This window comes from Grus americana, chromosome 4 (genome assembly GCF_028858705.1).
Source record: "Grus americana isolate bGruAme1 chromosome 4, bGruAme1.mat, whole genome shotgun sequence".
Classification (NCBI taxonomy): domain Eukaryota; kingdom Metazoa; phylum Chordata; class Aves; order Gruiformes; family Gruidae; genus Grus; species Grus americana.
The window spans coordinates 36,526,123-36,539,929 of record NC_072855.1 but is presented as its reverse complement, the minus strand read 5'-3'; the positions used below and the strand labels follow the sequence as shown (position 1 = coordinate 36,539,929).

Below are 13,807 nucleotides of genomic sequence, written 5' to 3'. Positions count from 1 at the left end.
ATTTGTATTTCAAATATTTTTATATATATTTACAGATATAGGTACACATACATGTATCTATAAAATATATACTGGATATGTATTATATATACACATATATGTATATGTGTGTATATATAGATGATAGTTGGAATATATTTTGATAAATATTTTGATCACTTTTTTCCTGCCAAGTTTTCAAAGAACACTTTCAAACTTTGCCTCAATATATTAAAATATTTTTTGTGCTAGGGGAATAGATCACATTATGCATCATACTGGGGAAAACCCAAACTAGTTAAGAGGAAATAATCTGAAATTTTTAACTTTAGAACTGTAAAATTAATACTGCCACAAAATGTTTCCTTTTATTATCATTAGAGCATCTGCTACAGCAATTAGCAAAGAAGGTATTTGGGGACCGAGCACATATTTTCCAGTCTTCCAGTAAACAAAGGATTATGCAAATAGTGTGGATTTAGTGCCTAATTAAGCTCTGCAGTTCAGTTCAAGAGATTCATTAAGTACTACCTACATCCTTAATAATCAATACAAGAATGAATAACAGTCAACACAGAAAAGCACATGCTGCTGACCACAGAAGCTCTGAATACTTTGTCCAGAATAGCAATCTGAAATGCAAAAAACATTTCTCACCCCGGAGAAGTTACAAGATTTGACTTGCAAGAGAATGACTTATGCCTCTTGGTCAAATAGTCTTAGTAGACAGGAAATACACTGAAGGACTAAAACTAAGTTTCAAGTACTGCTGTGTTTTTCCATGGATGTTTCTTAGCCCAGTAGGTAGCTTTCATCCTAAAATTCTATCTGTCAGAATTGTTATGTTTGCAAATTTTTCAAAGTCTTTATATTAATATTGTAAAACTTTTTTGAGTTGCAAAGCCTCCCTGACTGCATAATTAGCCTCACCCACAGCATGTTATTGCTATCAAACTGGCTGTTGAACAGATTGTCTTTAGGTATCTCTGTCAGTGTCTGTAAAAACCCCACTCTTCAAACATTTTTCAGATTCTTATTACTTTAGGCAAATATTCCAAGTTTTATCCTTTTCTCACAAGAAAAGCTGACCAAAGAAGACTGGACAGCTATAGGCACCAAGAATTAATTATGGGTGGCTGCTTTGACACCTTCCCAAGTTGACTGCAACAAAAAGATACTAAACTTTCAATAAGGATCAGGTAATCAAAAAAAAAAAAAAAATCAAGTCGTCATTTCAGTCCAACTCATAGGATAATTCAGGTTGTCAGGGGCTTCAGGAGGTCATCTAGTCTAACCTCCTGCTCATAGCAGGGTCATCAATGACTCTCCCGAGTACAATGTAACAAATAACCATCACATTAACAATTTCACCTGCACTTCAGGAATGAAATTAATATTCCAAATGGACCATTTTCTCATACAAACATTAGGAAATTGAAATTTAATCATACACATGGCAAAAAAGAATGGTGCAACAATCTGTCAATCCAGTATCTTTTGCAGGCATACAGAGCAAGCCACCTACAAACACTACCAAAGAATAAAACGCAAAGAAGAAAAAATTTTGCCCTGAAGTTGGTCTCTTTCACACACCATTTTCCTTCTTTCTTTCCAAAATAAAAATAAAGTTAATCCAAAGTTCTCTTACCTGTATATAATACCTGCTAAATCAAACATCCGCCGTGCAGCTGTCATTTCCATAGTGTCATGATACTTGTCAGACATAAAAATAACTTCTTTTATGCCTAAAAAACTCATATAGAAAAAATGTTAGAATTACACTCAAAAAAAAAAGGTCATATAAGAACTAGTGCACAAAATCAGAAAAGGCAGCATTCATCCACATACTCTAGAACTCCTTTGTACACCCCTACTTCCCAAAATACTATAGATTGTACTTGAGAATAAGGCTAAGAGCTGTTTTGGAAGACAGTTCTTTCAAAAATGTTGGAAGATGTTTTTCTCCAGTTTCACCTAAGTTTAACTCAGAAAACCAGAACAAAAACCTCGCAGTCAAAACCACAAGATAGACAGACTAGAAATTAAGCATTTTTGCAAAAGTAATTGAAAACTTACCTTCCTACCTCTCTAATACAGATAAACCCCTCTCCACAAAGAATTTGAACCCCAAATCCTGTTCCCTTTCCCAACGCACAGCTATAAAAGGATGCTTTTTCCTTTCGTTCTCTGTTTTATAAATAACTCCCAATCCTAGGTTCAAATCCTCATAAATGCATGCTGTCTCAAATTGTTGAATGATCTAAACTACTACTTAAGCAGGAGAGAAGCGTAAAGGCTGGCCCAAGAGAATTCACAAGTGTTTCAGAGCCTATCAGCATCTTACTGTATTTACCAGACAACATAAATACCAATACATTGCAATTTAGTGCATACCAAGTGCATAAGGATGAGTGACTACATTGAGAACTAGCAGACAATCTACCTTGAAGACCACTGGATTTTAACTCTGTAAGTAAATGTAGCACAAATACGGAATACCATCATCCTTCCCCCTTCACCTCTCCATTTCAAACTTTACTGACCAAAATGAAGCAACATTCTGTTTGCTCCCTTTTTCTAGATTCCCATAGCCACTAGTGGTGAAAGAAACTCCCCAGAACAGCAATCCATGCTAGGATCACAAGACTTTACTCAATGAGCAAAATATATGCTACATTAAGCAGAGATTTTTACAGAACTGAAGCCTACTGCAGATATACCTAATCTGAAAAAAGGCGACACATTTAGGCCAGCACACTTGCTGCAGTGGCACTGATTTATAACAATTGTAATGAAAGACATAATTAAAGTAGGATCATAGAAGTCTTGTGACATTTATGAGCAAAGATATTTTAAAATCTTCAAATATCTACCATGCATCACATTCAAATTAAAATTTCATGTATATACTCCCAATGGACCTTTTGTCATGCAGAAGTTTATTTCTTTCTGCCCTACTCTATTCAATGTGTCAGAGCACAGTAAAATTGACAGTAATTATATGCAAAGCCTGTGTTGTTCTTTGGCAGCTCCTGGTCTAAGAAGTTACAAACCTAAATTAGAAGCACGCTTAGAATCACAGAAGATGCAATTAGCACTGGAAGAATTTGGCACCATTCAGATGCAAAAAAAACCCCACAAGTAGCATCTTATGAAGTTGACAGTGCAATTAATTTAGATCTAACAGCAGCAATTTAACATCAAATACATCCGTGATAAGATACCAACGAGCAGGCAGCACTGCAACCCTGACAAATCAAGCTGGCACTACTCCTTACCTGCCTGGATGATGAGCTTTGCACATTCATTACATGGAAATAAGGCAACATACATGCTGCAGCCTTTCACGTCAGCTGAGTTTTTGTTCATGATGGCATTCAATTCCGCATGGCACACTGATTCAAAAAAAAAAAAAAAAAGAAATAATTCATAATACCGTTCATTAAAATAAATCAGTCAAACTAAAATTAAAGTGTTACAATATAACTGCTTACATCCTTTCAAAGGCAAATAGCTTGCACAGCTTGTCATAAAGGGCAGAGGAAGAAATAAAAGCAGAAATACCAAGATCAATGAAGGTCAATTGTTCTGACCAGGCTGCCGATTAGTAATGATATCATTAAGCGCATTAGCATTGCCATTTGCTAACACCTATTGCAGGCAACAAAGCCGTAGGCTGTGGGCCAAGTAGTTGCAACTACCCTAAGTGAAGCAATATCTCACAGCTTCACAACTCTCTAGAGTATCTAATTGCCAGTATAAAACAGCTCATTTATGTGTTTACATGCACAGATAGGAACAGTCTTATGGTTATAAGAGTGCACTGTGCGCTCTTAAAGGCAGGAGAATCGCAAAGTAAAACTGAGCCGCTCTGTCCTCTGGGTCTCAGAACGGCTCAGCACTGCTGCATGATTCTCTCACCCCAAAAATACACAAGACACACTCAACCATAAAAATGTCCCAGCTTTAATATTAAAGTGAGTTTACTGCTCATTAAAAGGTGCCAGAGTTCCCAAGCAGGAAAACAAAGTCCTCTATTTCTCCATGGATTTGAGATAGGCCAGGTAGCAACAGACTACCCTGCCTTATTCCACCATAACACAACAGCTCTTTCTGGACAAATCGCCCCTTAGGGTTTAAGTTTTTATGCTGTACACATCAGATTATCTAATGTGTTACCAACACAGGTGAGAAGAGCACAGTTTCTGTCATCTACCATGAACCGCTGAAAAAAACATCAGGATCTCAGAGAGAACTTCCTGTTTACTCCTAGGAATGACAGCAAGTTGCATAATTTATATACCTACCTACTAAGAAACTGCCTGCTGCCCTTACTTACTTCATAAACAGGTGCTGAAGTGTGGTGTGGGTTTGAGCTCATCTAGAGACCTGCATGTGCAGGCAACATTAAGAGTTTTTCCACTGCTTTTTTGAAGAATGGATTTGAAAACAAAAAAAAAAGTTTTCCTCTCCCCTGCATACATGGGAAAATTAAAATAGGCAAAGTTATGAGCACAAGTTCATAGTATACTTGCTACTATGTACTGACCTCTGTGTGAATGATCTCACCACACAAAGAATAACTGAGTGCAGTACATTCAACACGCAGGAATCCTTGCTGAACGGAAATGTTTTCCGTATGCGCTAAATGTCTACATGGAATTTTCTATATAGTGGCTAATGCACTATAAATTTACAACCTAACTTACAGCACACAAGCTTTCCCATGTAGACAAGTCACAAAGGACCAAACACTTGCTAAAGAAAGCTGTCGACTTCTACAAGCAGTCCCCAGCAGCACCATACTGTCCATGTACTTTCTCATAAACAGTAAAGCCAGAAACTAACATAAAAAATAGGAAATTAACAAAAAAACCCCCCACCTCAAGCACTAGCACTTTAAGGTTTCTATTACTACTATTATTGTTTCTATTGCAACTGTAATTGGGTCACACTGTATTTTAACCATATGCCATTAAGCGTATGGGATATGCAATTATACGAACCTATACATTTAGAAAATCCAGAAAATACATTTAGCTCCAAGTACATTACTGAGTTGCACTAATCTTATGTAGCCTTCGCAGTAAATAGTCAGAGAATTATTTTTCTGGGGTTACAGAGGACTGAGTGAAAAAGAGTGTCATTATTTCCACAACTGGAAGTAAGTTATGTCAACAGGACAGAAACATCACTTTTAAGTTTCTTTGAACAATATACTTATGTTCTAGGCAGCAGGCTAAAATAAGGAAGGCCTCCAGAAAGAAGGATGAAGGAATGGTTTCAAAGGCTCACTGAACTAAAAAAAAAAAACCAACCCTAATTCCTTCAGTGAATATTTTTCCTTCACTAAAACTCGGAAATCTTCAGCCATAAAACCAGACAACTTTCATTATTCGTACTGCAACAAGTTTCCTTCCTGCGCTGATGAGAAAGAAAGCCTCTTTCTGCAGATTTCTACAAACTTTCAACAACAAACCTCTTGCCAAGCAAAAACAAGTTCAGGCCAAAAATAACTTATAGAAGATAATCAGCTGGAGCGAGGGAAGGGAGAAATTTTGCCTCCTGATCATCTTAACACAATCTGAAGTTAAGAACAATTACGACTTTCCAGTGCAGAAAGAAGACACAGAGACAGTAATAAGGAAGAAACAGAGACTAATCATTCCGAGACAAAAAGTAGTGGGATCTCTCTGACAAAAGCAGCAGGCTTTCATTTCAAAACCAAAAGGAGGTAGGTTTTTCATGCACACTGTAGCCTGACAAAGTATTTCTTACTGCACTGCAGAAAGTAGTAAGGGACTAGAAGCTTGCATTGATTCCAGAGGCCATCTTTTTTCTTCTAATATTTCTTTTTTTTTAGTCTACTGGGTTATTAAATACAAACCCATTTTGGCTCATTTGTTGGAACTTGGAAGAATATTCTGGGGAACTATCATTACACATGTCTTTGCTTTATACATTTCCCTAGACATCTGCTACTGGCCCCTGTAAGGGATATTATGCTAGATGGTCCTTAAGAAGGTATTTTTAGGCTTTGTCCCATCACTCTTCATTCCCTCTTCCTCATATTCCCCCCTCTCTGGCAGATAAGCATTGACTGTCAACCGATTTACAGACAAGATAGTCTATTATCCCCAGATTTTTCTTACAGATCTGCCCAGTTTTGTACAGAGTATTAATGAGAGACAGAAAACAAATCCAGGAGTCCAAAATCCCTCATGTTAATAACTAAGTAGTTCACATTTGGGGTGTTACGAAGTTTTGTAACCTGTTAAGAGCTCCTACTAATAGTTACATGTTGTTCTCTCTCAGACAATAAGAAGCTAATTTAAAATAACCTTTCACAGGTGCACAGCATTCAGAATTCTGAAAACCGTGTATTTAAATAGACTAGTAAAACTAAGAATTTTTACAATACCCTATGGGGGCCCCTGGTGTTTTGGTTTTTAAAAAAAATAATATTCACATATAGCCAACATAATATTAAGTCTGCAACTCTGGTTTCCATTCTGGAAAAGGGGCTTGAAAAGTATTCTCGAAAGACTTCATTAGCTGAAGAAATAACCGTGCAATGAGAAGTTAGTGTGTGCTCTGACATTCCCACCAGCTGCTACTATATTCACGAGAGGGGAAAAAAAAACCAAAACAGAGGAATGACTGCTTCATTACTGGTAGTATTAATTGCTAGGGTTTCTATCTTTTCTCATTGCATGCTGCTTTGTGTTGCATGTATGAGGAAGGACTCATCCTTAAGTCGACCTGTAAATAAGAACCCCTACTTACCCTATTAATGGTCTTTTTTCAGGATTAACCACTTAACATGAACGTGCTCTTAGTGGGTTGCAGAGTCAGAAGTACTCTTCCCACCTACTAAAAGTGTTCTGACTAGTGATTTTATAAGAACCACAGGACTAGTCAAAGTGTTTCTTAACACTGTTTAAAGGCTTAGATGCTTGATGAAGAGCGTGGAGTAGGGACCACCATAACATGTCACCTTTTAAGAAGTAACCAAAGGAGGGGCTGGGAGGAGTGACCTTTCTATGTGATCAATTACTAACTGAGCCAGACTAAGAATTTTGAGAAATTATGCACTAAATATGGTGTTACATTCAAAAGAATACATTTAAATGCATATAGATTGTCATGCAGCAAGTTTTGACTTATTTATTAACATTAAGTTTTTATACTGCCAAGTTAACCACCTTGACAAATATTACAGGTTCCCAATGCAGGTATATGGAAATAGCACTACTATTATATGTAAACCTGCACAAGAAATGGATACAGGGAGTTCTGTAATTTGGCCCACTTCTTCTCAGTCTTTTGGTAAAATCTTCACCTTTACCTTGTTCATCCTTTGTCCATCCCATCTTTGTCCAAGCTCCACCTGTTTTCCTTTACTCACTGGACCCCTGACACTGGACATAGCAAGGATCACAGAAGGGACTGAAATATTGAAAGGAACGGGGGTCTGGAGTGACAGCCACTGGGGACAGTGGCTAACAAATCTGGAATCTGCAGAATGACATCAATCTTTTTCCAACTTTTGTGAAAGTGTGAGGATGGTTGCTGGTCACTGCATTTAGGGGAAGGCAGGACACTGATGTTGGGGGTGACACTTTCCTCAGCCATTCCTGCTGCTCTCTTTCTCGTTCTGCATGCTGGAGGAAGAGCAGTTGCTGTGGTCAGGGCAGGGAAGCAAGGATAACATCATGTCATGGTTTAACCCGGCTGGCAGCTAAAACAACCACACAGCCGTTCGCTCACTCCCCCTCCCTAGTGGGATGGGGGAAGAGAATTGAAAAGAAAAAGGTAAAACTCGTGGGTTGAGGTAAAGACAGTTTCATAGGACAAAAAAGGAAGATAATAAAAAAAATCACTGGAGTCCTAGCCTCTTCAGACTGCAGTCAGAAAAAGGGAACAGCCCCAGCCTCACCGCTTTCTTCTGTGAAAAAGAACCAAGAAGTGAAGATGGGAACCACTCAGCCAATTTATCAGCATCACAAAATCTGCTGAGGGCAGACTAGAGGAGCCCTTCTCAAAACCTGAGAAGCATTAGCTAATCCATGCCATCTCCCAGTTCCTCCCATCCTGCTCCAAGTTTGTTTTACTCTCAGCAGAACACAGAGGCGTTTCTTAGTGGGCAAGCAGAACAAGAGAAATTATTCTTGGTGTTTCCAAATCTGCAAACTTTCTAGAGATTTGATGTCTGACACCACGATTGGACAGAAATCCATGCAGGACAAGAGTGAATGGCTGTAGGTGGAGACTATCTCCTATAGTTCCCCTTTCCAGCTGAAGTCTAAGCTTTGCACTGCCAATTGGAGAGAGAGCATCACACTTCTTCATAGTGCCTTATCAAGTTTTGTGCTGTCAAAATAACAGCTTCGACAAAAGTAACATTTGCCTGAATATCTTTGAGTGCTCATCTCTCTAAAAAATTGACAAAAAGCTCAGAATCCTAACATGAGGAGATGTTGATAACAGTTTGTTTCATTTTACACAGCAGGTACTGTTCAATTAGAGCACACTTTTTGCCACAGCACATATTTTATCGTATCTGAACCTGTATAAATATTTGTAAGCATATTTACTCAATATTTTCTCTATTGCTCAGAGGTTTCTAAATTTGCCAGTCATTTTAATTTAAAACTCTCTTAATTAGAGACTGGTTGTCAAATGGATGTTCTTAGATTACAGTAGAGACAGAGGGCATAGCAGGAGCACAGCAACTAGCATTAGTGGGAAGACTCGCGTTAATAGGAGAAAAATGTAGTATTTTAAATGATGGGTGAGAGGAAACTGAGCATCATCAAATCCTTGGATTCATCTAACAGAAACAGAGGGCACTCACTTTTGACTCTGAAAGCCAGAATTTTGTCTAATTATTAAGATGCTTCTGCACACGGTACTGAACACAATGCTTCAGGAAGAGCTTTTAATAACATCTCAGTAAAGTAGGTATTCAAAACCGGCCTTCCATTTCTCTCATGCACAGAAACATCCTGTCACTGACTGGCAGCCTGGAAAGAGCCAGTTCCAACATAACAAAAGCCCAGTTTCGTGCTTTGAAAAATGGCATTCTGCAAAACACCCAGTGCTTTCTGACATAACAAGGCGATACTACTAAATCGTTAAAATAGACACTACAGCTAGATGGAAAAAAGTTTTAATCTGCTTCAAGAGTCTCATAAAGAATGCATAGTATCAATACAGGTGATCCACATCACTATTCCTGTAATATCCACATGCCTTGCAAACATTTGCATCCTCTAAGGTAAAATGAGCATTATCTACCACATTTTGATGCTTTCTTTCAGTAGCAGCTCAGGTTACACTTAGATGTGGGTACATACAAATTTTTTAACCAAGCATGACCCTTTCCCTAACATTGAGTTGAGCAGAACCCACACTTGAGGGTGCAGGTTAGATATGTACAGTATTTTGCAGCATAGATAACTGAAACACTGGTGAATTCCAAGCCAACAAGTTTCAAGATACAGTAAAATTTAAGAGTGACAGGACTTGTTTAGCCTTACAACAAAAGTTCAAAAGTTATTGTTATCAGTCAGTGCACAGAGGAAGGGGGAAAGGAGGAAGGGTTAATCACAGTGAATAAGAAAAGCTAAAAGAACAACGCCGGCATGCACAAGAATGTATAAACTAACCACAAATAAATTTAGGGTGGAAATTGGAAGTTTTCTAGCCATGAAACAGTGAATCTGATCAGAGCTGTGGGGTAAATGCATCCATCTGTTCTGCTGGAGCTCAATAAATTTATTATAGGATCATCTAACACACTTCTGCAAAGATAGCCTCTGGGTCCAATCCCTTGCTATGTCTATGCTGCTAAACACAGACAGGGCCAGGGATTGACCCTTGGCCCTGAGGCCAGCTGGCGTAGACTGGCACATGTTCATCTTACTCAGGGCACCATCAGCATTACATAGCACTTGGCCCTGGGTTTCCTCAAGGCTCCACGTCTCAAGAGTCCCACAGCACCACATACTTATTTTGTATGTCTCAGTTCAAAGTGCATAAAGAAGTGAGATGACTTCTTTGCAGCCCACCAGAGTGGTATTTTCACAGCATGAAACAGAGTATGTGTTGCATATCCCCCTGTACGGCCTGAGGGAGGGAGGAGGGTTAAGCATACCATCTCAGTAGGCTTTGCATTATAGGACTATACAGGATGACAGCCTTCTTACAGCCTTTTTTCCACCTTGCCCTCCAGAGCAGTCTTTGAGTGAGCCATTTGAAGAGCAATACTCAGGCTTTGTTCTGGGGAAAGCTAGTCAGTGGTCCAAAACAGATGGGAAGTGAGCTGATGTTTATGCCTAACCTACAACAGTACGTAAAGCCAGGAGGTCAGCATTCAGATCCACGCCCAGCCCTTTTCTGTACCTCTGCAGATGCACAAAGTAGCTCTAGAAGACATCATCCAAGTTAGTGTTCATGCACAAGTACCATCAGCTTTACCTAATAAACTACATTGCAGCTCTAGTGATGAAGGTGCCGGCATTCCCATGATAAGCTAATGGAGCACACAGTAAGATTGTACCATCTCTGAACAAGCTAGTCAGGAAAAAACAAGGATAAAAAGTTAATTTACACAAATGCTGTGATGATTAGCAAAAGCGGAAAGGAAAACATGACAGTTTAATGAGATTTTAGCAGCAATTCTATGTGTCTCTGCATCTACCAGAATTTTTTTAAAGCAGAAGATTTTTTTTTTATATATACTTGTCTGGTCTGTCAACTGTGCTATCAAGATTAATAAGAAACTGCTAGAGTTTAAATGATCTGTGAATTACAAAATAGGTCGTTTATTCATCACAGCAGACACTTTATGTTACAAAGTTGTGATTTTTTTAATGAGGTGAAGATTCCTGGGGGGAAGGGCAGTAGTTAAACCAACTCTTAGAAATGAACTCCTCCCTCCAAGCTGTTAGATTGGTTAGTGCACTTTTAAACATCATGTATTAGAGATTTTTACTACTCCACATCTTCTGGAGTCAACTAAAAACATAAATAAATTCTCAGGTCATCTTGTACAAAGATTCCTCACAAATTCACACAGCATTTTTAGTTTAAATTGGCCAGCTTAGATTTGAGTGCCTGGAACACACTCAGGTCCCAGAGAACACCCACACTGATCTTAGTTCAGAACTGAGACCTTACAGCAGCATAAAGATACAACCAAAATCAATATTCTGTTTTCAGTACTTTATATTTAATCAATGGGGTAACACTTGTTTCCTCACCCTATAAATAACAAGCAGTCATACCAAGTTGTACCATTATGGTACCGTCATTATATGTAAAACCATTGCTTCTGTGCTTTGCAGCAGACTTAAAATTTGGCAGGAGCTGGCCCTTGTATTGGGAATACATCTCTTACGAAAAATAATATGAAACTGTCTCAAGCTTAAGAGTTAACGTTAGAGGTTTTATTATAAATTGGTAAAGTGAACAAGGACAAAGTACCAGCGTTTTAACAACTCAAATATGAAACTGATGAATTATGTGCTGAGCCACTGCATATCATCTTTCACTTCAATGCTATGGGAAACCAGAAAATGTAATGCTGGTTTTTAGAGAGCTCTAGGTGAACACAGGGAACGTCAAAACTCATGGAAGTCTAATTTCTGTATCAGACCAATTGTTAGAAGTTACAAGTAAAAAATAGAATTAGTAAGCAGAGATAAATACTGTACACTGGAAAAGACTCTGTATCTCTTCGCAAAAGCTGAACTCTGGTGCTCATTTCCCCCCACCCATGCAGGGGGAATGGAAATTTTTCAGGGCACTTGTTCAGTTTTGTAATTCTTCCCCCTGCCATGCCTGAGCCCAGGACAGGCCTGAGATGCAGCACAGGATGAAGGAGCTCCTAATACCCATTTTTCCTGTGCCCATGGCTCCTGCTGCATTGGTCTCACCCCACAGAGGAGCAGCAGGAGCAGGTGTGGAAGCAGAAAGATGAAGGGGGGTTTAAGAGAGCATACATTCCCTGCCTCCTTATCAGTCCTAACCACAATTTCCCACCAACATCAGCTATTGCAGGCCACAAGGCACCTCTCAATTTCATTTCCACATCCAGCAGACAGCACTCATGGCATGAAGCCTGAGGCAGCCCAGCAGATTGTCTCCTTGATTCCTGCAAACCACACGTGGCCCAGAGGAGTAACTGTACAGCCCTTTTGATAGGTGCACCAAGATTCAGAGAGGACCCTTCAAAGCAGGCTTGGAGAAGGCCAAACTACGCTGCTGCAAAGACGAAGGATCCAAAGCAGCACTTAGCCACATTTACCATGAAACTGTCCTTGCTTTTCATTCCTTTTGCCCATTTAGTAAATGTGAATCAAATCAGAGGCTGAAGTAAACAATCACCTCACCCATAGCAGGGTAGATGCACTGCACACCAGATGAGGCAAAAATGACTTGGAATGACAGAATGCAATCACATACTTCAAGACAAACAAAATTCAACTCCTTAATAATACGTATTGCTTATGCCATCACCACCTGAACATTGGAATTTCCCACAACCACTGGAGTTTACAATTAGAATACCTGTATTTTAGACCCAATTATTTGTTTTGCATATACATGCTCTCTGTAATTTCTGTGGAGATGAACACACAGAAGCAACAATCATCTGCATACACTGCAACTGTGTGCTAATGAGCTGCATTATATTTAAAAATTTTCACTCACAATCCAAAATGGCTAATCATTTATGAACATAGTTCACCAGGAAGTCAGTCCTTCATAAAGACTGTTTTCATTTCAGAGCTGTGATTTTTAACCTGATGGGCCACATATGGGCACATTAACAAAATCAGGTGAGTGCAAGAAAAAAACCTGATCAATATTTTACGAGCTGAACTTTCACATATACAGACATGACAAGTCTGACTCGTCAACGACAAGAAGCCTTACCATAAGGATATTTTGTGTCTAGTCTATGTGCTGCTGTTCTTGTCCAGGGTAGCGCATCATCGCTGCAGCCATTAGGCATCCCATTGTATCCAATTCCAACAATCTTGTTTTCTGAATTTACAATGCAGGCACCAACCTAAATAAAATCAGATTTATATAGTACCAATAGCATGCAAAGCGATGTATCAACAAGAAAGATGAGACCTGAAAAGTCAGTCCTGTGATTTTCATTTAAGAGATACAAGCTTCACTTCATATTAAGCCACACCATCTAGTAAGCAAGGCTACAACTGTACCTAACTGGTGGAGTTTTAAAATAAATCAGGGCAGATGCAACCCTACTACTCCTCTGGTCATGCAGTCCCCATCCCAGCCTGCCAGCACTGTTCCTTGGCCGACTATGAAGTGAACCTAGTTCAGAGAGCAGAACCGGCACTGAACTAACCCTACTAAACATCAGTTTTCTGTCAGTTCAACTCCCCAAACTAGCTTTTCCAGCAGCAGTAAGAGTGGCAGCAGTAAAAGAAAAGGTATGGAAGATGGAACAGAAATGCAGTAGTGTTGACCGAGGCAGAGACAGGTTCACAAACCTTTGCGGCTTGTTTATGCAAATGTGCACCAAAATATCAGACCTTTTAACTCCCACTCTTTATTACTTCAATCCAAGTCTGCACAGGAACCCTTCTTATAGAATAATGGAGTGTCCCATTTTTATGTTTTCTGCCTATATTTTAGATTTATTGAAATGGCAATAATACTGATTTTAATTCACACAATGCGTGAATTTATCAACCAGCTCTTGGGTAACAAAAATTTAGCCCTAAATGAATAACCTTCGGAGAACTAAGAGCCATAATGTACAGAAGCCAGCGAGTAATTGAGC

At 39.0% G+C, this 13,807-nt stretch overlaps 1 protein-coding gene across 3 annotated transcripts in view; it reads right to left on the bottom strand.

Moving 5' to 3' along the window:
• The window catches only part of DCTD (dCMP deaminase), a 59,508-nt gene that overhangs the window by 1,627 nt on the left and 44,074 nt on the right, over nucleotides 1–13,807 (bottom strand). For all 3 annotated transcript variants that reach the window (XM_054823623.1, XM_054823624.1, XM_054823625.1), the window contains 3 exons: nucleotides 12,925–13,060; nucleotides 3,258–3,374; nucleotides 1,628–1,724 (listed from right to left, as the gene is read on the bottom strand). In XM_054823623.1, coding sequence (XP_054679598.1) covers nucleotides 1,628–1,724; nucleotides 3,258–3,374; nucleotides 12,925–13,060 — 350 coding nt within the window. The remainder of the gene's footprint in view (nucleotides 1–1,627; nucleotides 1,725–3,257; nucleotides 3,375–12,924; nucleotides 13,061–13,807) is intronic.